Below are 26,018 nucleotides of genomic sequence, written 5' to 3'. Positions count from 1 at the left end.
CATTTCAAGTTAAAGCCATATGACTTTTGACTTGCTTCAAATCTCAACAGAGGCAGAACAGGGATACAGTGGCTGAAGGGGAGCCCAAACAGGGACTGTCTCTGGGAAGTGCAGGGAAGAACAATGGCATTTTCATGTGCATGTAGTCTACTCCCACTTCCATTCCCACCTTTGTGGAAAGGAACAGAGAAGGAAATCAAACTGCTCCCTCCTTTTCCTTCATCCTTGACCCTTCGAGGGGATTCTGTCTGTACAAAAGAAGAAGGTGCTTAGCTACACTACACTGAAGCAGATAGTCTGTGCTCACAACAATTTTTCAAGGGATCAAGAGTTATCAGGCTGGAGTTACCTTTTCACTGCAGGACTAGGAACTTGTCTCCTGTGAAAAGTTAAGACCACCTTTTGTCACTGAAGCACCAGTATCCTCCTACTCCAATCTCTGCACAGTGTCCTACTCACTACAACACGGTCTGATGTCAAGTGTGCTGGAAAGAATGGACACCTGCCCTTTGGAGGGTAGTCTCAGCCTTCTGAATTCACAGATGTCACCCCATTCAACTGTCATCACCTCTCCTCAGCCTACTGAGCCCCTCACAGTGCCTTCTCATAACACTGAAAATCATTCTGCACTGGGAGAATGCTGCTCCCACTGGCACAGCTGCTAATTATCAGTGTGATTATTCTCTCCTGGGGTTTCAGTTACATCCCTCTTTCTGGCTAGAAGGCTCCTGCAAAGACCTAAAGCCTCCAGGGCTCTGGCCTGTGCGTGATTACTGTAATGTTTAAATTCAGGGAAGTGATTCAGACCATGTACTACACACGGCTGTCAGACCTTAACCTCCCAAGCAGTTGGGAGAGAGAGAGTCTATCACCATGTCTCAGTTGGACAACTGTGCTGAGCAATTTAATATACTGAACATTATGTTGCAGAAACTCATGGATTCTCCTCTTTGGAGCTGGTGCAGAAGCATTAAGTCACTAAACTTACATGATTTACAAGGTGTATTGTTCGTGTGCTCTGAAACTCGGCTTTCATCTAGGCGCAGCCTGCCGTGGTTCCACGGGTACTTCACATTCGATCGAATTTCAAACCGCCCCTGCTTTCCATAGTAGTCCCCGATCACCTATGCAAAACAAGAAAGGGATGAAAAGATTTTCCTATCAACTTAGGGAAGTGAAACAAACAGGAGAGAAGCATCATTCACTCGACTGCTGCGGCATGATGTTGAATGTCAGAGAAGAGGGCTGAAGGGGTCTGTGGAAGGTTATGTAGTTCATGCCCTGCCCTAGGGCAGAATCAGCTGAACAAAAGCATTCCTGACAGATGTTTATCTAATCTGTTCATGAAAGCCTTCAAAGATGGAGACTTGACCATTTCTGCACCAATTATTGTGGAACTTAGCTAGCCTTACTGACAGTTGTTTCCCTAGCATGTAAAATAAAATTCTTTTTTTGTAGTTATCCATCACTAGTTACCAAATTGTCAGTGGTCATAGAAACCCTTCCTTTCTGAAACACTGCTTTCACAGGCTTTTATCTGATTCTGCCCTCAGGCTTCTCTTCTATATAAATCCAGTTTACACTAGCTTTTTAACCTTCTGAATATTTCTCCTACTCTCCCTGTTCATTTGCTCCATAGTGAGTTGAGTGCTCAGGATTGCCACCCAGCTGCAGCTAGACATGAATCCTGTTTGGGCATGAACAGACCAAGAGCAGCCCTGCCCAGAAGGACTTGGGGGTGCTGTGGGTGAGAGGCTGGATTTTTTCATACCAAATCATAGAAGCACTTCAGAATTTCAGCCCTGTCTTCAGCAGTTTCTAGATAACCTACGCTGAATCTACTGCAGCAATATGCCTGAAAACACCTATGCACAGCAGCAGGACCATATACTGTGAGAGTGAAGTGGTCAGAAGCAATAGCAGAAGCACATCAATAGATCTATTTGTCTTCCCACAGATAAAACCCAGATATTAATACACTAGGTTTAGAATTCATGCATAGCCTCTTCAAATCTTTCACCTGAACTTCATTTTGAAGCCAATGACTTTAAAGAATGTTTGCTCTGGTTAAATGCACAAAGGTATATTTTACACTAAATAAAGACATTTATTTCTCTCGCAGTTGAAACTGGGATATAAATCCTTTGAAGAATGAATGTGTTCAACATTTGTCCAAAAATTAAGGCAAATCCAGTAAACTGGAAAAAATAGAGACCATTCACAGGCATCAGATTATTTATTAAGAGATTGTTTAATTTATCAAGCAGGAGTGACTGAGCACAACTACTCAGCACAACTTACTAAATAAGAAAATAAGCAGAAAGGGTTCAGAACAAAAAGCTATAAGCAGGAGCCACATGGATTCAGATCAGAAGTAGGACACAGATTTTTGAAGAGCAGGAGTGGTTGATCTGTGGAACAAATATTGAGGGCACCAGCAAGGCAGTCCCTGTCCTTTCAGTGTCTCCAAACCAAAAATAAATGCCTGTTACAGCATGAGCTTTAGTCACGTGTAAACTACAGGGCTCCATAAAGGTTAAGAAACCTGCCTGTGTCTAATATAGCACAGGTCAAACTAGGAAATCCAGGTTTTCTTCTAGTTTAAGCTCTGTGAATAGACTTGGGAAAACAGCTCTGCCCAAACACCCATCTGTCTGTCACAGTTCAGCTGAGAAACATTCTTGTACACAGAAAAAATCATCCAGATGAATAGAACAAGTTATCAAAGAAACAATGTTTTTAGAGTGAGGCATGAAGGTAGAAATTATATGGCAGACAAAAGTAGTAAGTAATCACGTGTAAAATGTTAATTGCATGTATATTTATGTACCTAATAAAGCAGAGGGAAATTTCACAATAAGTTAAAAGAATTTAAGAACATTAAAAAAAAAAGTAGTTTAAATTGCAAGTGAAAGAGCAACGGAAGGAATGGTAAGAGAGGGAAATTAAATTGATGAATGTGATAAAAAGCAACTGGGCTGAACAAACAGAAGAAACACAGATTGTTGACACCAAAGTTATCCCAACCATTTTGTACTCCTACTACCCCTGGGAGTGTCTGCATTTTACTGCAGTGACTGCAGTGTAGTTTTTATATCACTTTTACACATTACAACACACAAGACATCCTCACACTTTTAAAAGCCTCCTTGATTTTTTCACTGCTGAAGTACTAAGAACAATGTAACTTCACTGGACTCAAAACCACACATTGAAATGTCCAGCTCAGATAATGCTACTTTTTGTTTGAGCTCGTTGAAATTAGGGAGACCAGCAAAGCTGAGGCTAATGCTGATTTTGCAACTAACAAAAGCATCCACTGCAGCTGGACTTAGGGCACTGCATGCATTAATAAACTCAGCCCAGACATGCTATTCTCTGTGTGCAGCTGGTGCTGTTTCTCACAGACTTTTTCACAGTCCATCTCTTCCAATCCCTCTACATTTAGTGGAATAACGTATCTGGTATATATGGAGCCATCTGATTAAAATGTTTCTTAAACGCTGAAAAGAAGGCACTAAGGAATGTCTGCCTGACAAACAAGGCCAGGCAAGGTCTGACCACAGAGTAAGATTTAAATACCTGTACTTGCTGTGTTAATACATCAGGACAATTTGTGCATGACTGTTGCTGTAAGATTAATCTTTCTTCCCAACAATGAATAAAGAGTTTTGCTCATTTTTAAACAATAATTTCCCATATTCAAAATTAGCAGTGCTTAGCCAGCTTGTGAGAATTCACTCTTTAGTTAAAGGCTAGCATCATGTGAAGTTGTATTGTTAAAGAAAAGAAGGAAGTTTAAAAAACTTGTTGTAACTACTTCAAGATAGCTATTTTACAGAAAGGATTTGGTCTTTAAGTTGATAAGATTAAGCCTCCAAGTAAAGAGATGATATCATGTTACTTTACACTGAATTACTTCATCAGTGGCCAATTGCAATCGTGTTTGTTTCCTTACCTCCTGTGTGCCTGCCTCCGGGTCTGTCATTCCAATCACAGAGAAATCCCCATATCTGTCCCCATTGGCATCAATGGACACCTGCCCTGCAATACCTAAAGAATGGCATGTGAGGAATCAGAAGATTAATTAGTTAAAATACTGAGCCTTTCCAAGCAAAACATGAAAACAGTGGACAGGTTTTTGCAGACCGATAGGACAGGAAATCTCATCAGTCTCCCTGCATTTTTGTTGGCATTCCAGAAGAAATTGTAATTTCATCTCGGTGTCTGCATTCCAGAATTCTTAACATTTCTCCTTTTTAAATATTAAACATGTGAAACTGGAGAATATGTGAGAAAAATCTAATCCAAAAATGAGCATGTAAGACTAAAACACAAATACATTTAACGTGAATTATTTACAGAGAGCCTAATCCTGAAATATCTGATGATGCCTCATTAAAGAGAGTCCAGTTCATGTGGACACAGAGGCAGAGAGGTAGATCCCACAGGCTGAAGGGGCTGCTGCACCCATATAACCAGTCCAATGCTGATTCCACCCAATGGAATACTGGAGATGGCATGGACAAGGGGCACCATGTGCACTACAAATGAATTAAGCCCTGCATTCATAGACTTAAGATTAACTACATAATACGTGCAGTTTGGTTTATATTCATAGAGCCCCATTCCATTTCTGTTTTACAATTTCTAGAAAACTTTGGTGAAACTGGGACTCACTGATTCATAGGATATGTCAAGTTTGAAGGGCCTTTGAAGATCTTGAGCCCAACCTCCAGCTCAGAGCAGAGTCACCCAGGAGAACGCTCAAGGTTTTATCTGCTCTCCAAAATCTCCAAAGATGGACACTGCACAGCCTCACTGGGGCAACTTGTTTGATCTGTCATGGGAAATTAACACATCCTTGGATTCAATCTAATTTAAACATATGTCCTTGTGTGCAAAAAGCTTGGCTTCAAATTCTCAATGTGTAAGTCAAACAGGTTCTTAAAATCCATCAAACAATACTAATGAACTATGGTGAAGACATCTTAAGACTGCTGATACACTTTTTCACCTCAGATATTCTCAAACATGATCCTCCACTGCCTGACACCAAACACAGCCAATTACACCCATGCAAGGCAAACAGGCATCACTGTACATCCACGTTACACCAACCACATGCCTAGTCCAGGCAGAAAGCCGTGGAGATTCAGGCTTGCAGTGACAGTCAATCAGAAAAGAGAGGTCAGATATACAGAGTATAAATTTCCCCCAAGTGATAGTGAGTGTGCAACAGACTTAACACACCTCCATTTATTCTGCATCTGTTCAGATTTCGTGATGTCAGCAATATTTCAGCTTGCTGTGGTTTTCAAAACTTGTACTACTTCAGCTTGTAGTGGTAATCAAAGATTATTGTCAAGCACCTATTTCTTTACAACAACACAGTAACCAAGCTGTTGTCAATTCAATAAATGAGACACTGAAAGAAGAGGCCACTCTGAAGGACTGCGATGCCCCTGCTTACACATCAACTTGGATTCTGGATCTGAGAGGAGGCACTAATTGGAACAGATACTTTTGTGACCTAAGAAAGCCATAACTCTGCTTTTGTGAAGAGGTATCAAAATTGAAACCTAGATTTCCTACAGGATTTTTTTTTTCGTCGTAAAAGATTAATTTCTCAATTTTTCATCTGAATCAGAAATACAAATTTTAAAAGTTGCCATTTCCTGTGATTTCCTCAAGAAACTGAGGTAGGAAATTTTGAAACTACCTTAATGAAGAATTGCATTTGCATGAAGGTGGAATGATTTTATCCCAACTTTCTGGGTTTTTTTTTTATGTGAGATACCTACATACAAAAGATTTTGCTACTTTTTCAGAGGAAATGCCCCTGAATAGCAAATATTCTCCACCAGATGTGCCCTGAAGTTATACCATCCTGTCTTTAGCAACCCAATCACTAAGAAATCCTTTGATCACCTCAGCCTTATCCTCTCCTAAGCCCATAATGTCTGTGCAGCTGTGTCAGGCAGATGGAATTCTGCAGGAAGCAGCATCTACATTCTGTTGGGAGTCCTGATAAATCAGAGCAGGCTGTAAAATGAGGTGCCAAGACAATCAGATATCTATATGTCAGAAGTTAAATAAATGTCATTAGTGAAACTGGAGTTCTCATCATCAAGGCCTGCAAAAGTCAAAGGGAATTACAAAGCTTACAGGAATTACAGTCCTGCAGCAGAACCTGATGGGTGTGCTTGAGCCATAGTTTGTGATGCTGCATCCACTGCAAAGAGGGGCTCACAGGCAGAATACAGTGACATCATCTTCCTTAAGGGACTGGATTGCAAAACGCTGAGTTAAAGGCCTCTTTCAACATCAATTTTGTGTCCAGCAAAGTACTGCCACAGGGAGGAAAAGGCAAATGACTTACAAGTATTTTGACCAGCTGCACCCTCAGCTGCAGCCCAACTCAGCTACATTTTCAGAATAGGTGGAACAGGTCAGCCACCAGCAATAATTTGGTTTTCACAAATGGGAAAAGACAACATTGTTTCCTCCTGCCAGGTTTTAGAAGCAACGTGTGAGAATCAACCATGTAGCCCACGGTACTACAAAGGATGCATGGGCACACCAGTTGGTGGCTTCCTGGAGCACAGGAACAGGAGCAAACACAGGCTGTTCTGGGGCATCTGCTCACGCACAGCACAAACAAAAAAATAGGCAAATCCTTAGACACCAGACTCCCTCCCTTTTAAAACAGAGCGTTTTGGGGAGCCACAGCTATGAAGAGGTACAGTGGGAAGCGAGCACAACCTACAGATGGTGCAGGGCTGCTTATGGGATGACTGCAATCAGCATAATTTAAAGCAATCCCTTGCTTTAAAGTGCTTAAGTGTTCCCTTAAGATGCCCTGAGTATTCTTTTGCCTCATGTTCACACCATAATTTGAGAACAGAAAATTGGTTTGGAGCTGCTGCCCTTCTTGTCTTCCTACTATGTCCAATATGTTCTTAGAGCTGAGAACCTGGCTTCTGGGGTTTTTCTTACACATTCAGATGAATCATTCACTTTTTATCTAGGGGAAATGTTTCCTTCTCTCAGGCATTTCCACAAGAAATCCTGCCAGTCCTACATCAAATGATGGGACTATCATATGAGATGGATGGAAATATTTTAAGAGATGACAGATGAAACCAATACTCTTCAGTTTCCCCATTACAATTCTTACCTGGCAAAAGCACCTGCACTGCCCTGCATCAGCAAGGTGACACACAAGTGCCAGATGCACTGCAGAATTGCAGCCTTGAGGATAAGGCACAGAAAGGCACAGTAGTGTTCAGTTGCTGCCTCTGAGACAACACACATAGCTCCTGAAAGGAGGCTGGGGGAAATCCTTCTAGGGCCCAAAGGAATCCCATTGAGAAACACAAAATAACCCCAACCCTGGCACCTGCTTGCTTCTATCCATTCCCAGGCTTTCAAGATAAAAAAGTGAAATGGAAAAAATGAGGTAATCTGAGAGCTAATAGATGAACATGAGCAAAGCGAGCAGCTGTAATCTTTTCAAAAACAAAAAAGGAGCCTGAGAAAATTCTTGGTATTTCTTTAAAACATCAGTGAAGGTCATGAAATTGTTAAGAGATTTTTGAACTGAGTCAAGACCTCGACAGCTGATGCAAAAAAAAGACTGGTGAAATTTGTGAGCCAGACTTCAAGATGCACATGGTTTCATATGCTTGCCTTCCTCTCTCTTAGGAGTGAAATAAGCATGGGTCCTTACTTTGCACAGAACAAAGACCTGAAGTTTTTTGACTCTGAAGGCTGGAATTCCATATTAACTCTTACCTTCATATGTTCTGTTCCGTGTTTGCTGAACAATTTTTTCCCCATCTTTCTTACTGAAACCAATCTTCAGAACTTCCTGTAAAGCTAGAGCATAAAGAAGAATAGCATCATGGAATCCTTCCACAAACATGTTCACCTAAAAAGAAAGAAAAAAACAAACAAACAAACAATGGCAATTGACACATAACAAAATTTTTCTTTCCTAGGTAATCGATTGACTAGAGAGAATCTACAAATTAACGAAAGTGACTAATTTGGAGAGTTACTTTCTCAGCTGCTGGAACAGAAAGGAATATGTCTCAAAAAAACCTCAGGGGAACAATGGGAACTTCTGACCCATTTTTAAAAACAGTTAACCACTATCTGCTCTTCTGGACATTCATAATGTTGTGTCTGAATAGCTCTGCAGATAGGGGCGAAATTTGCAGATCCCAGTTCCCATGCCCAGAGGCACAAATTCTGCACTTGACCATGTGAGATTCTGTTAGGTGCTGAGCACCCTCATCCCACAGCAGCAAGTATAACCCCCGCCCTCTGCACAGGGGACTTGGCACCTCTCAGGACTGGGAAGTATGTTCTCTCATGATTTTTTTTGGAGAGCACAACTGGTGGATTTGCTTGTTTAATGATTACCACTTCCACTTCTGGCCCTTGTTCAGCCAAGCATCTCTCCTCTAGCAAATAAGCAATGGAGAAAACTACTTACCATCCCCAGTAATGTGTTCTCTGGAACTGCCAGAAGAACCTTTTCCTGTCCTTTATAGCTTTCTCAGTAGTTACATGAAACAAATGAAATAACCCTAATAACGCTAACCCTGCTTTACAACCCTAACACAAAAGAAGATTGCTGCCAATGAACCTTTGTAGGCAGCCTACAGTTTTTGGTCTGTGAGTTACACAAACAGTTAAAATCCAAGTGCTGCATAAACATCACATATTTTCTCTCAGGAGCCTGATGTGCTTCAGTGGTGAAGCAATAATTATTTCAGGAATGGAGACCCATCAACAGAAGCTGATGCAGAATGACCAGAGCAGCACAGGTGATCCTCTTCTGCAGGCAGCAACTCACATTTCAGCAGTGCAATGTACTCACTAAAAGCATAGTAATTCAGAACAAATTATCTTTTCAGCCACAAGAAAGGTGTTCCCATCCCCTCAGAGTTTCACTACAATAAAAAAACTCCTGACATCCTAGCAAAGGTGTTAACCACATTATGGTTACACCTTTATGGGTCTCTTACTGCCACTTCCAGCGAACCACTCACCTCTACAAATATTCTCTTGGACAGAAGTAACATTTAGCTTATCTTCCACTTCAGTGTATCTAAACAATTTAAAATGCCAGTAAATGAAGTGCTACTCTAACTCTCACAGGTTTAGCTGGACATTAAAAAAGTTACAAGACAAAACATGTGGCCAGTTAACTAAATAACTGCTCCACAGATAAGAAGTATTACATAGTTGATTGGCTAAGCTGAACTAATCAAACCCTGACAGTGTAATTACATCCAAGACATTCCTTCACTCTCAAAGCAGCTGCCAACAGTAAGGAGAATTTTGGAATTATTTACTGAAAATATAACAGTTTACATTGCTCTGACATTTAAAAGTGGACTTTCAGTAACTCCAACCTATGCTTCAGTTGAATGCATCACATTCATCACAGGAAGAGCCCATGGTGCTACAGGAGGGGCAGAACAGTTCAGCTCACTCTGACAGTCACTGACTAAAGGGCAGCTGCAGTTATTCTGAACTAAAGAGAAAGCCTGAAAGAAGAGGTGAAAGTCAGGCATTTGATGGAATAAAAAGAGCTGAAGGACAAAGTGCACACTAGGACAGGCTTTGCCAGCAGGGGCTTTAACTTTTCAGAATTTAAAAAAACCCAACCAAACCAAGAAACCACAAAGCTCGACAACTGCTTCGTGTGCCAACGTTAGAGTCCAAGTGGCCTGTGGAAGATCAAACTTCAGCTTTCTTAATGTGACATTCTTTCTCTCAGGAGAGAAATTAGACTCTCCAGAAGCTATACCTCCCTGCTGGCTGATTTACAGTTTGTGGCTGGCATTTGTTTCAAGGAAGGCTATTTGTCACTTCTTTTGTCCATGACAGAGACCTCTCAGTGTAACACAGGAACCTTCAAAATCCATTTTGTCAGCTAATTTGCTCAACCCGAAATCTACTCATGCCACCAGCCTGAAAAGACACTGTAGATTTGCCAGATAAGCCCTGTCAAAACTTATTTGGCAGTTTGGAAGGTTACTGCCACAGTGTCTTGCCCAAGCTCCACTTGGCCAAAATCCCTTCTATTACATGTGAAAAATCACATTAGAAAATAACCAGAAAGTCATTTATGCCACTGCTCAGTAGCTCACACTCCAGAATTTTAGCTCATGTTGTCAAGGAAGCTGAAACTATGGACAATTTATGCCTTTTAAAATCTTCTGACAGAGTTGTAATTACTGTTTGCAGATGGGATTGCACTTACACTCCCCAGCCAAACCATATGCTGGCCATACCTGAGACTTTTCACATTAATCCAGGAACACATTTAAGCAGCAGTTCTTGAAAGGTGATACAGGATTCCATGAAGGGAATAAGGTTTTCCTGCATATCATCTTGTTCAATCATTCGTAAGTTACCACAATTCCACACAGACCACAGGCTGCATGATGTGTAGGACTGAGGAATATTAAAATGTGAAGTAACTGCTGCAAAGATTTTTGAAGGGTTTGCTCTTTGCTGCAGGAAAAGCATTAAAAAGGGCTAGACTATAAGGTTTGTATTCCAGGAATGCTTCAAACAGGAATGAGAGTAACTGTGAAGATGTTACAGGCTGCTTGATGGTGTCCATGGTAATTAATAATGTGTTCGTTCAACCTTAGACACCTGCAGGAGAAAAACTGAACAGAGTAAAAAATCTATTAAAGGCCCACTAATCTTATTGGTAATTAAAAGTTCTTTTAGTTGAGCAGCCCGTTTTTATTGTAGTGTTTTTCATTTTCATTCAAGCTGCCTTTTAATTACAGGTGTGAGCGGAGATAAAATGCTGTGATCCCAATTTGCATGTCAGAGCTACTGAAATGTTGCTGTCCAGGGCACCCCCTCAATGTGGCAGCAATGCCACTGGCAGCAGAGAAGCTGCCAGGTTTGCTGAACATCTTTGGAGGCTGCAGTACAAATATGTGGAAACCTCTTTCTCAGCTATCTTCTGTAATACTTTCACATCCTGTTCTAACACCATACAACTAAAAAGCAAGAATGCCAACTGCATAGGTGAACAAGACATATACCCCTTTTATCTTCCTGCCTTTCTACTCTAATTAATCATCTTCTATCAGAAAAAAGAAAACAACCAAAACCCAAATACCCCTCTCAGTGGAAATCACAAGCATAAATTTTACCCAGTTCGAAGTTATAGTTCCCCAAGCAGCAATATTGTGACCACACTGTTCATATATACCAAGGTGTTAACAGCACACACAGCAATGCAAAATACTACCGATGTGGAAGACAGCCAAGATACAGCTATGCAGGGCCCATAATTTTCCATATCCTCCCTACTGACTGTAAAATAAGATTATTCTCCTGCATCTTGAACTGCCCAGCTCTGAATCACGGCAATTACAGCAATTCATACCACTTCCATGCTTACTGGGGAGCATCATCATCATCACTTTTTTCCTATTTAAAAGGCAAACAACATCTCCCACACTTGGTCTCTGCATCTACTTTCCAGTACATCCATGGTGATACTCAAGGTGTCAAACTATGGTTTCAGCAAGGACCCTGGGGAACTGCAGAGGGCTGTGCCCAGACATTCTGCAAAAATCTTTTGTGTATCTGATGTAATGCTCCCACTTCTCACACTGTTACAATGTATCTCAAGAGAAGTAGTTTTCTAAGCAGCTGCAATTTAACTGTCAGTTCTCCCCTTTTAATCCTCTTTCACCAAGCCAATTGTAATTATAGTCCCTTCTTCATGAGCTTTCCTAAGAAGTCCTGACATAACTAACTTCTCTCACATGCATTTTGACACATATTTTTGGTTGTCTTCTGCTGACTCACTATCCACTTAACTCTACAGCAGGGATTTCCTTCTTTAATGCCATTTGTTGATGTTGCATATTCCCATTCAGGACATTGCCAGAGCTCATGCTGTTCTAAGTGTTTATTTATGGTCCTGAGATGGCCAGGGGCCTTCAGTAGTTCTTTGGTGAGTTGCTACAACCTTGCTCTGAGCAGCACAAATCTAGAACAAAGTGCTCATGATTCCCATAAAATAGATGATCAAAATATAGAAATGATTAATGTTTATTTTTTTTAAAATATAAAATATCATTATTACACATTGATTTTGTGTTAAACTTCTAGTTTACATAATCCCAGTGAGACACTCTGGGAGGAACTGACATGTAGATTGAGAATATGAAGCTGTGGGAAGAATATTCTTACACCTGATTGTTACCTGAGAAAAGGTGAAGTGCATTTCAAACCATGTGTAGTTCCAGCTTTGCAGTCATGTATTGGTCCTACTGCCATAGCACTACCACGTATCATTCTGCATGCTACCACCCTAACAGGATTATCAAAGTTTTCATTAATCCACCATCCATCTCCTCAGATCCTCACAGGATTTCTTCATTTGATTCTGCAACAGAAACTCACGGAGCTCCTGAATATAATCTGTGGATAACAGCTGGGTAATGCCAACATGCACTGGGACTGGGATTTCAAGGACTCCCAAGCACACCAAATGCAAAGCCACGGGATATGCTAGTAGTCAGCTGTCATAAACAGCATGTCTTGGGGTGCCTACAGACAGGGATGCAACACTGTGGAAACAAAGCAGGAACTGGAAAGGAGAATAAAGCTAAAAGACAGTTAATCAAATCTGTATGCTTAGATGCCTAAGACGAAACATACAGACTGCTTGCTTGGGCAACCATACTGCTCCCCTACTGGACCATAGTTCTTCAAAAAAAAAAAAAAAAACCAGTAAGAAAAAGGAAAAAAAATAATAGAAACACATGCTTTCTTCAGAAAGGCAATTTCCACAATAGCTAATTAAAAACTAAAAAAGAATATATGGCATTACACCAAATTCTGGGCAACACAGCTGTAGCCAAGTAGAGCCTCACACTCTATTCACTGATATCCAATCTCTATAAATACATAAATGGGCACCTGCTCATGAACACGAGGCCAGGGCTCAGGACTTGGTTTTCTAAAGATATATCCAAACTCACTTTATTATTTGGGGCTGGAACTCACATGTCGCTCTAGGAAAAGAGGAAGAGCATAACAGTAAAACCTTGTGCATATCTAAGAGAGATTTATTCAAGTACTGTTGCATCAATTTCATGTTTCACAGGGAAACAGTGTTTATGTGGAAACCCATGAGACACTTTTCTTATAGGGGAGCACTTGACTTTATTAGTGGAATTCTGCAGGCTGAGGGTTATACTCACTCTAAAATTTATAGCTGAAGAATTCAGCACTGCAGTCGAACAAGACCTCACTTCCCTTTAAGGAGGCTTCTTCCACCAAGGCTGCCTGCTTGTGTTCATCTCCTTGACAGCATTCACTGGAGCAGCAGTGATGCTGAGAGCAGGGGAGATGAGGCGTGTGCCCCACGCAAGCACCCTGCGCACCGAGCAATGTGTCCCTGGCACGAGGAATTTGCCACTGAAGCCCACGGTTAGGGATTCTTGGGCACAAGCACTGCTTGCAGCTCATCAGGCACCCATCTCCACCATGAAAGATCCTGCATGCACCATTTGAGAGATAAGATGTATAGCAGGACCCCTGCTTTTTTTTTTTTTCTGCACTTCCTGTTTGATTTGGACACAAAGATGCTCTGCTGCAATTAAACTCATTTATTCGAGGGTGTGACCATGCCTCTGCCTGCCTGCACTGTTCAGCTGGTACAAAAACTCATGTGCACTCCAGGCATGCCAAACCACTGCTGCCTTTGCTCCATTCAGACAAGAGGATACTTATTCCAACAGGACTGAAGTACCACTAGGGACAAACTCCAATCCACTTTAAAACCAATTGTGGACCAGAAGCCAGCCCTTTGTTCCACTAAAAGGTCTGCTGAAATAAAATAATTCAACACGAAGAAAATAAAAGTAAATTAACAAATTACAAATTTTCTTAAAAAACCAGCCAAATCCAGGGAGTTAAGGGTATTTGTCAGTGAAGGTAATTTTCTTGCTATGGAAAGAAAACTAACCACAAAGCCAGCTTCTTTGCTATTGTATCTCATCTCATTCTTCAAGCAATTTTCCTTGTTTTTTTTAATATCCCATTCTTGAATAACTAGTAGATTTACCCACAATCATCCGGCTGGGGCAGCCACAAGTTGCTCTATTGTCTCAATGGTGAGCTGAAGCAAAAATCTATTCAGTCCCAGACTACAGGGCAGCTGCACTGTGAAATATCAGCCAAAACACATCAGGCTACAGTGGCAACTGAGATACAAGGGTGTGGAGAAAACCTTCCACCCCACTGCCTGCAAAAACTGCCTATTCTTTGTTTATTGCTTGCAACACTCTCCTAAGATTATCTAAAAAATGGCTGTAAACCCAGAGTGCCAGCTGCTAACAGGCTGGGCAGAAATTTCCAGCTACAGCCAAAATGAGCTATGTTTCCATTAAACATAGAAAGAGGAACTATCACCTCAGCAGAGTTAGAACCTTACCCACAGTCAGCTCACACCAAGGGGCTCTGACTGCTGCACTCAACCCACAGCCTTACATCACTGGGCTCTCAGACTCTCCCCAGATTTCCACTGGCATGGCAAAGCAGGGGCAGGCTTCTGGATGCTGGATGCTCTTCTAGACCAGATTTTCCCCCTGAAAACCTGTGTGGGATTTAATCCTGGCCCTATCCACTGTGTTCACTGATTGCTTTTGCAAACTGCTACCAGCCACTTCAGCCCTCTGTGGTTTTGGCTCCTGCATTACCTTTTAATGTTGTCCTTAAATGGGTGCCACTGATGTATCTAAGAAGCAGAACTGTTTTGAACCAGAACTCAACCACCTACAGAATAATCACTTTAGAGGAATTTATCCTATAAAGCAGAAATTCCTCTAAAATACATAAATGAGCACCTATGCATGATTTACACACATAGTATTCACCTTAATAATTTAGCTCTAAAGGGCTCCAGGTCACCTATCAAGGAAAAGGATGGAATCACAGAATACATTATTGTGCTCCTGCAGCTAAGGTGAAATATCCCATGTTTATATTACATCTATAACATCAGATAAACAGCGAATGCAAAGGATCTCTAGCACACAGCACTGTACTGTGACTGCCTGAGTACTGAACAGATCTTAACCGTAAAGGTACAGCTGTCATTTATAAAATTAACCTTCCTACTTTTTTAGGATTTCCTACTTTCTAACAAACTATGTGGCCATTCACATGATGAGTTCCAAAACTATGTCCAGAAATTATACATCTAGTCATAGTGAAACACAAGAGATACTAAAGAAATTATTATTTTCAGCTGAAAACACACAGATGTACAGAAACAAAAATATGCTTGTTTTAAATAGATTTTTCTAAGAATCCTCATTGGTAGTCTGATAATCTGTTACACAGTTGTAATGAATGCTAACATTTTAAGTTGGCATTTAAATTGGAACATTTTAATTGTAGATAAACACTTAGTAGCAAAAAAAACCAACATTCCCCCATCCTTTCATTAGATATTAAGTTTTTTATGTCAGCGGACAAGAGTGTTTTACAAGCAGGAACATCTCCGTTCTCAGGATGATATGATAGTCCTTCATCAGAAAAAATCAGTTCCACTTGCTAAAATAAGTTAAATTAGTTTAAATTAATGCAGAGATAGGACAAAAAGGAAGGACATTTTTTTGTTAAATGTTTATCCTTTCACAATGTGCAATTGTTTTGAGTTCTGGATTACTAACATTATCACCAAACCACAAAAATCACAAACATATTTTATTTTTTGTATTAAAAACTCTCAAGGTCACATCAGTTCTTACGCAAAACTCAAAAAAATCACTGTATCACTTTGGAGACAACTCATGTGTTCAAACTGAATTTACCCATGCTATACTAGCTAGTGGGCTAGTAAAATCTTGGATGGGGTAAAAAACACATCTGATGAAAAGGACCATTTGATTTCTGCTTTGCAGCAGATTAGCAAAGATTACCCAGCAGAGGATTTGCTTTACTGTCTTTATCCAGCCTCTGGATAAACGCAAATGCTTCAGACACAGCCAAAAGTGGTGCTTAGCTCAAAAATATGCTTGGAGCTGGGATTAGTAATCTAAGATCTTTATTCAGTACCAGGCTAAAAATTAGGCACACAAAACCAGGATTCATAAGAACAGCATCCCACCTCACCCTTGCCAGCAGAGGAGGTAGAGAATGAGGGATGATGTGACCCTATTATTCTCACACAGGCAGGTAACAACTCCCCACTGCATGAACTTGCAGTAAAGGCCTTACAAAACCCCACAGGACACCAGTCCTTTTAAATTCCCTCCCCCTTTCATCTAGAAGTCCTGGGCCTCCTATTACTGAGTTAGCATGAGAGAACTTCAGGGTCCAATCTCTGCTTTCAGAGAATCTGAATTCCATCTCTCCCCTGCCCTGTCTGCAGGGCATCCTGAGGTGGAGGCACTCTTGGAACTGAAATCCAGGTGCTGGGGAAAAGGCATGACCTGCCAAGACCTGGAGGACCTCTGGGCTGGGAGTAAATAATTTGCTAAGAGAGCCCACCTGAGGCTGTAGTTGCCATGACAAATGATCCTTTTATTAAGTACCAGGGTAAATGTGCATATGAACTTGTAAACTTTAATGACATGGTACTAATGCAAACCCTCAGGCTGCTATTAGTCATGCTTCCATTCCAAATAATTTAAAATTTAACTATTTGGTTTTGTTATTTTCTTTCAGATAGTGAATACCTGATGAAAGGTGTTCAGCTGGCTGATTAACCACCCCTTTGCTGGCATCCCTGGGAGGATCCCATTGGCACAGGAGAGGCACAGCAGCTGTCTCAGCAGATATTTGTGTGTACTTGTCAGCAGGCCGTAAGGTTCCAGCTGCACACCTGAAACATATCCTCCTACTCTTCAGCAGCAGCAGGGTAGTTAATACCTCTAAATCTGAGGATTTGCAGCCACTCCAAGAAACTAAAGACTCACTCTCATAGCTCTTTGCACCTGTATTTACTGTCTGATCCCTGAGATCCTCCTTGGGTTTGCTGTCTAAGGCTGACAGGCCAACTGGATGCATTGTACACATGCATTTCCCATCAAATGTAAATGTCCTGCTCAGTGAGTGTCACTTTGTTCCCAGCCATGGAGCAAAGGGCATCCTCACCTACCCTCTCCCATTGTCCCATGCCGCTTTCTCATGCCCCTCTTATTCATTTGCTCTGGGACAGAGACACTCCTTGTCTTTTCAATAAGCTTTACATGTTCTTTTTAGAATGGGCTGGATCTTCTAATTTTTGTCCCAGTCTTCGCTTCCTAACGAAAAAAGTATCTGCTAAGAGCGAAGGAAAGTTTTGAGTGTCCTCCTGCAGGTTCCTATGCCTCCTTGCATGCACGAGAACACCACTGCCTCTGTTCACACAGCCCATTCTCACAGGATGACTACAGTACCCCCTCTGCATTAACAAAATTGCTAACTATCCCCCAAAAAAAGAATAAAAAAAAATCAGAGCTGGCACACTGTACACTGACCTTTTCTTACAGCCCAATGTAGTGGAGCACACCCAAGCCCTGCTGCCTGTCTTGCCTCTGCCAACATTCATATACCAGGGTGACCTAACTCACCCACGAGACTGGCCTGCCCTTCTGTTAAAAGATTTTTTTCCCCTCTGGAGAATGAGCCTTTCCCAGAGCTAGGTTCACCTTAACCTCCGAGCACTCAGCCATAAGAAATGAACGTGCTGACACAGCAGGAGATCTCAGACTTGAGGTGTTAATGATTGCCACCTACACTGGTCTTTTAGAAGACTTGTCACTTGTGAATATCACAAAGTTCAACCCTGCCCAGCTGTCATTCAGAATCATCTACACCATACCAATACCCCAGATGAGTGCAAGGAAGCTTTCCTGGACCACCTCAGTGGGGAGACAACTCTTCAGCCCTGGTGCTCTCTAACAAGGAATTCACATTTATTGCCTTGAATAATTGCTCTTCCTTTACATCCCTAAAGAGAACAAAGCATGGCTCCTTCCCCACACCTCCTGCCACCCTCATAATCAAACTTTCTGATTAAACTGCTTGGCTCAGACAGAATTCCAACACTGGACTCTTAATCCAATCTGTGTGACCACAGTGTGAAGGCAGCAGCACGGGTGAGGTGAACCCTCCACAGCACCCAAGGTGCTGAGGCTGGAGTATCACATCAGCCATCTCCCAAAAAATTGCTTCCAAGTGCCTGCCCAGGACCCTGCTGCTGGCTGCAACACCATCCTGACATAGAACAGGCTCACCCAAACCTCCTCTTCGTGCCTTGTTTAGCTGAATATTCTTTCAGTAAATAAGGAAACTTCCAATTCAGTGATATTTTCATTTTCATATTCATTCATATTCAGAATATTTTCATATTCTCTCTATACCCAGAGAACAAGACTCTCAGAAAAAGGAGGTGACTGCTAAAAAGTCTGTTAAGCAAAGGTATTTCATTCTTCAAGTGACATTTTATACAAAATGAGATAGTCTTCCTTCATTGAAACATCTCAGAGCCCAACCATTCTATATCAGTGTCAAAAATCCTACACATTTACATTAAAACAATACCTCAATGGGACAAATTAGCTTTTGGTTTACTTGCAATGCAAACAGCATGGATAAGCATTAAAACCAGAAACAGGCTATGAATTTTACAGGAGGACATATTTTTCACACTTGATTAGTGGAAAATAAGGTACATTTCTAGCAAGTACTTCAAAAAGGAACTTACCCATAAATTTCTGAGTGCCTGTTTAGTAAAATGGAATGTGAATATCTGTGAAATCCAAGTTAAAAACATGAGACTATGGAAAATATACAACATAACCATGAAGATCAACTCTAAACTTTTACATTCCCAGAAAGTTCAGATGTTACTATTTCCAGATATACACACAGTTTTACACTATCTCCTTCATGGTTTAAGTCAGCTTCAAAAATATGCTTAGATAGGCTAGGAAACTAAACAAATCCACTGGAAGAGAGAATAATTTCTTTCTTTTACTGTCTTTTGTGACATCTGTTATTGGCAAATAACTTTCTATTATACTGTAGTTTTGCCTAAGACCCTGACGTGGATGACACTGGTCTTTCATACACTGAGAAAGCATTAACTTTAGGGGAAAAAAAAGTGTCTGCTGTATTCACCAAATTTAGCAGTCCACAGGTCAATACTCCTCTTACAGAAAATAAAGACACTCTCACTAATTCCAAGGGGTGAAGGGTTGTCTTGAAAATCCTAAATATGTTTTACTAATAGAATTCATCTTGTTAATAAGCTGGCATGTGAAACCATTTTTTCCTGCTGCTGAAAGCAGCTTGTGGTTTGCTTTTATTCTTTCGAACACAATTAGCGAAGCACTCCAGCAGCTGAATAGAACCATTCATTTGAACAAATTATTCCCTGGCAGGGTTTGGGGGTTCTTTTCCCCCCCACCCTCCCCCCTTAAATCTCCTCGAAATTCTCTCCCATCCTTATGCGGTCAGAAGACACAAAAGACTGCCTGACATTAATCTTGCCTGCCTGTGCCTGAAAAAAGACAAGTGAGAAGGACATTGCTGAATAAGTTACATTTTCAGCATCATAGCTACAAGACTGAATTGCTCACTTCTCCCAGCCTTATCTTAGCTGGTGTGCAATCCTAATTAAAAGGCTGACGTAAGGAATACACACAGGGAAGAGTCTGGCACGGATGTGATGGATGAGATGATAAACTTTACGAGCACAGCTACCTCCCATGAAGCTTTTGTAGTTAACTGTTGGAGCTAAAAAGCTTGCTCTTGAGTGCACCTTTTCTCCTTTCAGAGGGCTGAAAATGTTAAATAAAACAGAGTTCCCCTTTCTAACAGGGAGTAGCATCTTGCTGATCTAATTAATCTACACAGCTCATTCTTTCACTGAGAACTTTACTGGCAAATCAGGCTCCAGTTCCTTTCTCCCGATGCTCATTTTCAGGGTGAAAAAGGCTGTGGGTAGGAAAAAAACCCCATGCATCCACCTTGTGAACAATGCTGTCATGTAGTTAACACAGCAGAAATATTTGTTTAATTAGTTACATTTTAAGCTTTTAAATGAGTAGAAAAAACAAGCCATGGGTGGTCTGTAACCTCAGAAGAGCAAATATTCCTGGCTGTAAAATCATCTGAGCTCAGAATACTGGATTGGACATAAAAAAAGCGTTTATTGAATCCTAGGCCTGAGTTAGGAACAGAAGGTGCATTAAGAATTTCCAAACTGCACCCTACCACCAATTCATTAAGTGTTCAGTATTATTTAATAAAAATGGCTTATACATATACTTCAACTGAAACACTGTTTATTCATAAACATTTTTAACTACAGTATGTGTTGGGAATTATTCACACACCCCTTAGAGACAGTTTTAAATTCTTCCTTCAAGTAATTGCATGCAATTCCCACTGCTGTCTGCCTCAACTAGGCTATAGGTCTGCAAGCAGAGCTTGCCCTGTACTTTGCAATTAAACCAAGGATGTTAGTTGGTTTACAGAGAACAGGTCTCCCTGCTATTAATGTCTGTTAATGCATTAACATTACAAAAGTAAGAAAACTGCCACCATTTGTATAAAAGCATTAAAGCAATTCTACTGCATGCTTGAAACCCAAATTTGATTAGATTTTTGAAAACATTCCTCCTTTTTTTCTTTATTTTATCAGAGAAGTCGATCTTCATGTAGGCACAGAATAAAATGGTCAGACTTTCTACAAAACTACAGGATGTTTCTTGAAAAAACATGAGACACTTGAATGCTGAAATGATGGCTGAGCAGATTTATTGCTTCAGCCCACAGTTCTTTGGGCTACATTAACATGACAGTAACTGCTTTCACACTCAGACTGGTGAACAAGCAAACTAACAATATTTGCTATTGGATTCATGGGCTGCTGCAATGGGACTTTGCAGACAGGGAACATCACCATTGCCCCATGCTGTGCAACCCAAATATTACTAAGATGCTTTCTCAGAATCTCTCTGCCACTCTTGTTTTCAATGCTGCCTAATTAAAAGGTGCTTAAGGAAGCTTCTTGCTTCACAAGAGAGATTCCTAGAGAAGCTGTCTTTTCCACACTTTCCTGCTTCCTCATAGGGCATAGGTTCTCCCACCTTCCCCATTTCCAAAGCAAAACACTCATGCAGAAACATTAGAATCTTCTGAGCTGGGAAAGACGTACCCAAAACACATCTTTCCCTTTTCTGTGTGATCTCACAGCTGGAGATGAAGACAGCCAACACTCTTTGACCTTACTCCTCCAAGGGCCGTATGTGTTCTGCGTCTGGCAGTGGGACAGCTGCTGCTTTAGGATTTTGCCCTTTCTGTCTCCCTTATCTTTCCTTCTGTCATCTGCTTATTTTCCATTTTTATTATATTCTTTTTTGGTAGATAATAATGCCTTTAGGATTAGTGCTGGCAAGAGGCCAGGACAAAATGGCAGCACTAATGACTTTTGTCTGAGTTAGGGTCACTGTGAGATAATTTAGACGATGGGCCTGGGGCCCCATTTTCCCAGGACATTGGAAAAATCTACACCAAAAAGCAGACACACTGAATGCTTCAAATCCAAACCTCCCTAAGCGTCTCCTCTTGGGACACAGCTTGCAGAAAAGAATGAGGACTATATTTCAACACCCGTGGATATGACTTGAGATGGGCTGTACTATTGATTATCTTTCTACATAGTTTTTGTTTTCAGGAGCAGAATCCAGCAGAGCAAAATCCATCTCTGTCACTTCCCACTCACTCAGCTCAAGGACTTTTCCTTCCCAATCTTCTCTTGGAGGACACAGCTTTGCCTAATGCATACCCAAGACAATTTTTTCCCGTGTTGCCAAAGAAAGCACAGTTAATGGGTGCCCACTACCCAGAAATTTTTCAGATGGGAAGGAATTTGCCTTCAGTCTAGCTTTTTATTTTTCCCCACTAGTTTTCAGAATGCTTTTTCTCTCTTAATCCTGAAGGCTGCCCCAAAATGTTTCTCCTCTGAATAAGGCAGCAGGACAATCAGTTAAGGGAATATGATGCATGTCTTTTCCACTGTCTAAAGGGAGGAAATGTATAATTCATCACAAACGATGCAAAGCAAACCAGAAAGTTAAAGTTCACACACTGTTAATGAAGGAACACAGCTATAGGGTTTTTTGCTATTCTCAACCAGAAACTAACTATCTTAGAGACATTTTATTTTACCATGGTTAGAAAGCTGTGAAAAAGCAGGTAGGGGAGGCTCTGCTGAGCAGGAGGCCTATGCAGCTTGCCTGGCTCTAGCAAAGGCTCGAGGTTTTGTGTGAAGGAGTGCTTGGAAAAAGGTGAAGGACCCTGGATCACAGGTGGAAATGGGACACAGGGAGAGGCAGCCCTCAGAGCCAGGCAGAAGATGGTCAAGGATGAGATGGTAGGGAGCCAGCCCCCGCTGCTGGTCCAGGACAGCCAGGAGCACTGACAGCACACACAGCAGCCATGTGGTGAGGAAAGACAGCAGAGGACTCCTGGCAGTGGGTGTGCAGCTGTGAGGGAATCTCCCCAGCAAACACATCAGCCTGCAAAATCTCCCCCAAGCTGGCACAGGAGAATTTGCTCGCCCCTAGATCCAATCCCGGGTGACAGGATACAAGCCCAGAACAGGGCTTGTATTTATGCAGCCTCGATCAACACCGCCCAGGGTTTACAGACGGTCCTCACCCTAAAGAAGAGAAAAGCATCCTTTTGCCTGTCTCCAAACTGCCCACAGACAGCAGCTGAGCTCTCAGCAGTACAAGGCTTTTCTTATTTTGGGAGATATCACACTGCCCAGACTAAAAAAACCCACAACACTGCAGATGAATGGATGTAAAGTATTCAAAATCACATTTCTCACCAAACACAACCAAAGGCATATAGAAGGTTTTCAAAGGACATAGCTTGCTAAGTGAAATTTGCAAAAGGACACATGGAGAGAAAAGGGAGCAACAGCACAAATTGAAGTCCCATGGCCTTCTTCAGACCTCATTTAGCAGGTTCTTCACAGCAGCACCTTGAAACTGTGAGGTGAGGTTTCTCCACTAACCCAAGACAAAACATGCCAACAAAAGACTAAGACTAGATTTTTGAAAGTGTCACAGGAATAATATAAACCACTGTTGTGATTCAAATTTAACATTTTAGGTAAAATATTTAAATTAAATACATTCAAGTTCTAAGAGGCACAGATTTTCTAAAGGTAGTCAAAGTTATACAATAAACTGCAGGAAAGGTTATTAATTCTTTAACATAACATTCAAGCACAAGCTGATGAACTAAAGATGGACACAATGCTTAAAGCAAAAGGGATGAGATGGAAGCCTAAGTGAAAGCTGGAAAATTAAGGGTTTGGGTTGCTTTCTTGAGTTTCAGGCCCAACAGCTAAGCACTGACCAAACTCTCTTTAAGCCTCTTTTCTTTATAAGAGTATTTGGAAAGTTGACAGTGCACCATGGAGAAGGTTGGCTGCCTGGGAAGCACTTGTATCAGCATGCAGAAATCCCTGCAGGTATGTGCTACGCATTCTTGCTTCCACAGGTGACTTTTCTATGAAAATGCCAAATGAACTAGCTTAGCATTAGCTCAGCACTAGCTCAAAAGTAATTTTCAAAAGCATTTTCCTCCTACACTTTGAGAGGTTATAAGAAGGCATAGCTTCCCATGTCCACCTCTGGAAGACACTGGCGTTCCCCAAGGCTTAAAGCAACTCAAGCACTGTTGATGTTCTAGACAGTTCAAAATAAAAACAGCAACTACTTAAATATTATTTTTTGAGAAATAATACCACTTTTCACACTCACATCAGGAATGACTTCATTGTATGCAACACAGATAGTGTGACTTTCTGAGACTGGATTCTAAAAAATCAATTTAATTATTGGGAGAAAACAAAAAACAAGGCTGTATTTCTTTGCCTGTTAAAAAGACTTATCGGTAGTAGAGTGAGAGACACCTGCCTTTGCCCAACCTTTCTGCTGATGAACTAAGAGATGAGCACAGGACAATTGGTAATGGATGGTGGTGCACAGATATAATGCACCTAGAGCAAGCCTATCCTTGTAATTTTCAGTATTCACAAAAAAAAATTTATACATGCAACAGCACAATTTTGCAACTGAGTCCAGGTGATTCTGTCCTGGTAAGGTCTCACTGCCACTTCTGTTTTAATTAGGACCATGTTTTTCAAGATGCTATGATCTGAAGACTGTCATCAAGTACTTACATAGTCATCTTCATGAAGACCTTGCTTCTGAACAGAACTTTTCACCTCCAGGGAAAACTTCTCAAACTCAGGCTTCACAGTCCTCAGCAGAGTGACAGTTTGGAGGTATGAGTATGCTTTCTTGGCTTCAAGGTCATGTTTGTCTCCTCTTCTCCAGGAACCATTTCCTAAAGAGGGAAACAAGCGTATTTCCAAACTAGGCACCATTATGGGATTCCTTTTTCTACCCAAAAGTCCCCTTTTCTGATCACTGGAGAGATGGTAAAGTACAAAGGAGAACACACCCCTCTTCAAGGTGTGCAGGAAACCAGGCAGCGAGGAATAACTAAGAAGTAAATGTGCAAACCAAAGGACAACTTTACTCCCATGATGTGTTTGCTTATTTTAAAAGGGTGGAATAAATCCTAAGTGTGAGATGGCATCTTGGAGCCAAACACATATGCCAGATCAAAAAGCAAAGATATTTAATTTAGAAGAAGTGAGGGAGGATTCATACACAAAGTTCTGTTACATGTCACTCCTCCTGGACAGTCAGAAAGGCACCAGTAAAGTCAAGAGCATGCTCATCACCCTGAATGGGAGGCAGATGGTGCAGCTCTCCCACTGTGGTCAAGGACAAAACCATGTGTGCCGTGGCTGCCAGACCAGCCCTGCTTTTAATGGGAAAGGAATACCTAGAAATAAAATGGAATCCTGCGCCTCCGCTGTATTTACACGTGTTTTGTGTCACAGCAAGGGAACAATTTAACTCAGACCACCAGTAAAGAAACCACATTTTTAAAAAGGAGGATAGCTGATTGGTTGTTTATTAGGAAAGAAGTCCTTCTCACAAACATACCCTGGCCTTAGCAGGCCCTGAGATCCTGATCCAAAGCTTCAGAAGGTCAGTGGAAAGGTTTATGCTGTTCTGGAGCAGGTTTTGTGCTATTTGATGTAAATGATAACTAAAAAAGGTTAGAGGGAACAGTGGTAGCCCTAAGCAGTGAGCCTTTAAATGTTTACAACTAATTAAAAGCTAGACAGCCTTTATTTTTTGAACAACAGAAACAAACCCCATTATGACTAAATGAGCCAAAACTAATGCTAAATTCCCAAGGTGACCCAGAGGCACACAGAAACCTGAAATCAGAGAAGATGTGGTTATTTTGCTTGGGTTGAGGACCATATTGTCATTGTGTCATTGGACAAGGAAAAGCAAATTGTAGAGATGTTAAGGGAGATGGAGTACAGGTAAAAAACCCATGGTGCTCCCTGCACAGTGCTTCCCAGCTGCATCACACAGCTGCAAGAACAAACTCTTGGACCTGAGGCAGGTAAACAGAGCTTGTTTTTTGTCCTCCCAGCACTGCTGCTGGGACTTAACTGGAGATTTGCTCTGCTTCCTCAGAAAGTACAAGGGAAGGAGTAAAGGCCCTGCACTTCTCTGGGGGATAAGCCTTTTCTCCTGCAGTTTTTGGGTCCAGGACAGCTCCTGTTAATCCCCACATAAGGCAGGAGACACAGGAGCACCTTTTCCACATCGCTTGTCCACCCTCATAAAGCCTTATTTACCACATCCCAGCACCACCTAGGACTGTAATCTTTAGACACAGCAGGAACTTTGCTATTTTTCTAAAGTGATTTAATTTTTTTTAGGAAGGAGCTCTAGATACATACACCTTGGTTGAGGGATTTATTTCCCAATACAAGGTCAAAATCACTTACACAGAACCATATTCACCACACCCAATGGAGACACTGGACAGCAGCT

General features: G+C 41.3%; 1 protein-coding gene across 2 annotated transcripts in view; it reads right to left on the bottom strand.

Annotated features, from left to right (window-relative positions):
- NPR3 (natriuretic peptide receptor 3) overlaps nt 1–26,018 on the bottom strand; it is a 44,197-nt gene that overhangs the window by 10,366 nt on the left and 7,813 nt on the right. For both annotated transcript variants that reach the window (XM_041490209.1, XM_041490208.1), the window contains exons 3-6: nt 24,269–24,435; nt 7,798–7,933; nt 3,959–4,053; nt 989–1,124 (exon numbers count right to left, since the gene is read on the bottom strand). In XM_041490209.1, coding sequence (XP_041346143.1) covers nt 989–1,124; nt 3,959–4,053; nt 7,798–7,933; nt 24,269–24,435 — 534 coding nt within the window. The remainder of the gene's footprint in view (nt 1–988; nt 1,125–3,958; nt 4,054–7,797; nt 7,934–24,268; nt 24,436–26,018) is intronic.

Source organism: Pyrgilauda ruficollis, unplaced genomic scaffold (assembly GCF_017590135.1).
Source record: "Pyrgilauda ruficollis isolate IOZ18807 unplaced genomic scaffold, ASM1759013v1 scaffold120, whole genome shotgun sequence".
Classification (NCBI taxonomy): Eukaryota; Metazoa; Chordata; class Aves; order Passeriformes; family Passeridae; genus Pyrgilauda; species Pyrgilauda ruficollis.
The sequence above is the reverse complement of the archived record's forward strand: the minus strand, read 5'-3'. Positions and strand labels throughout refer to the sequence as shown.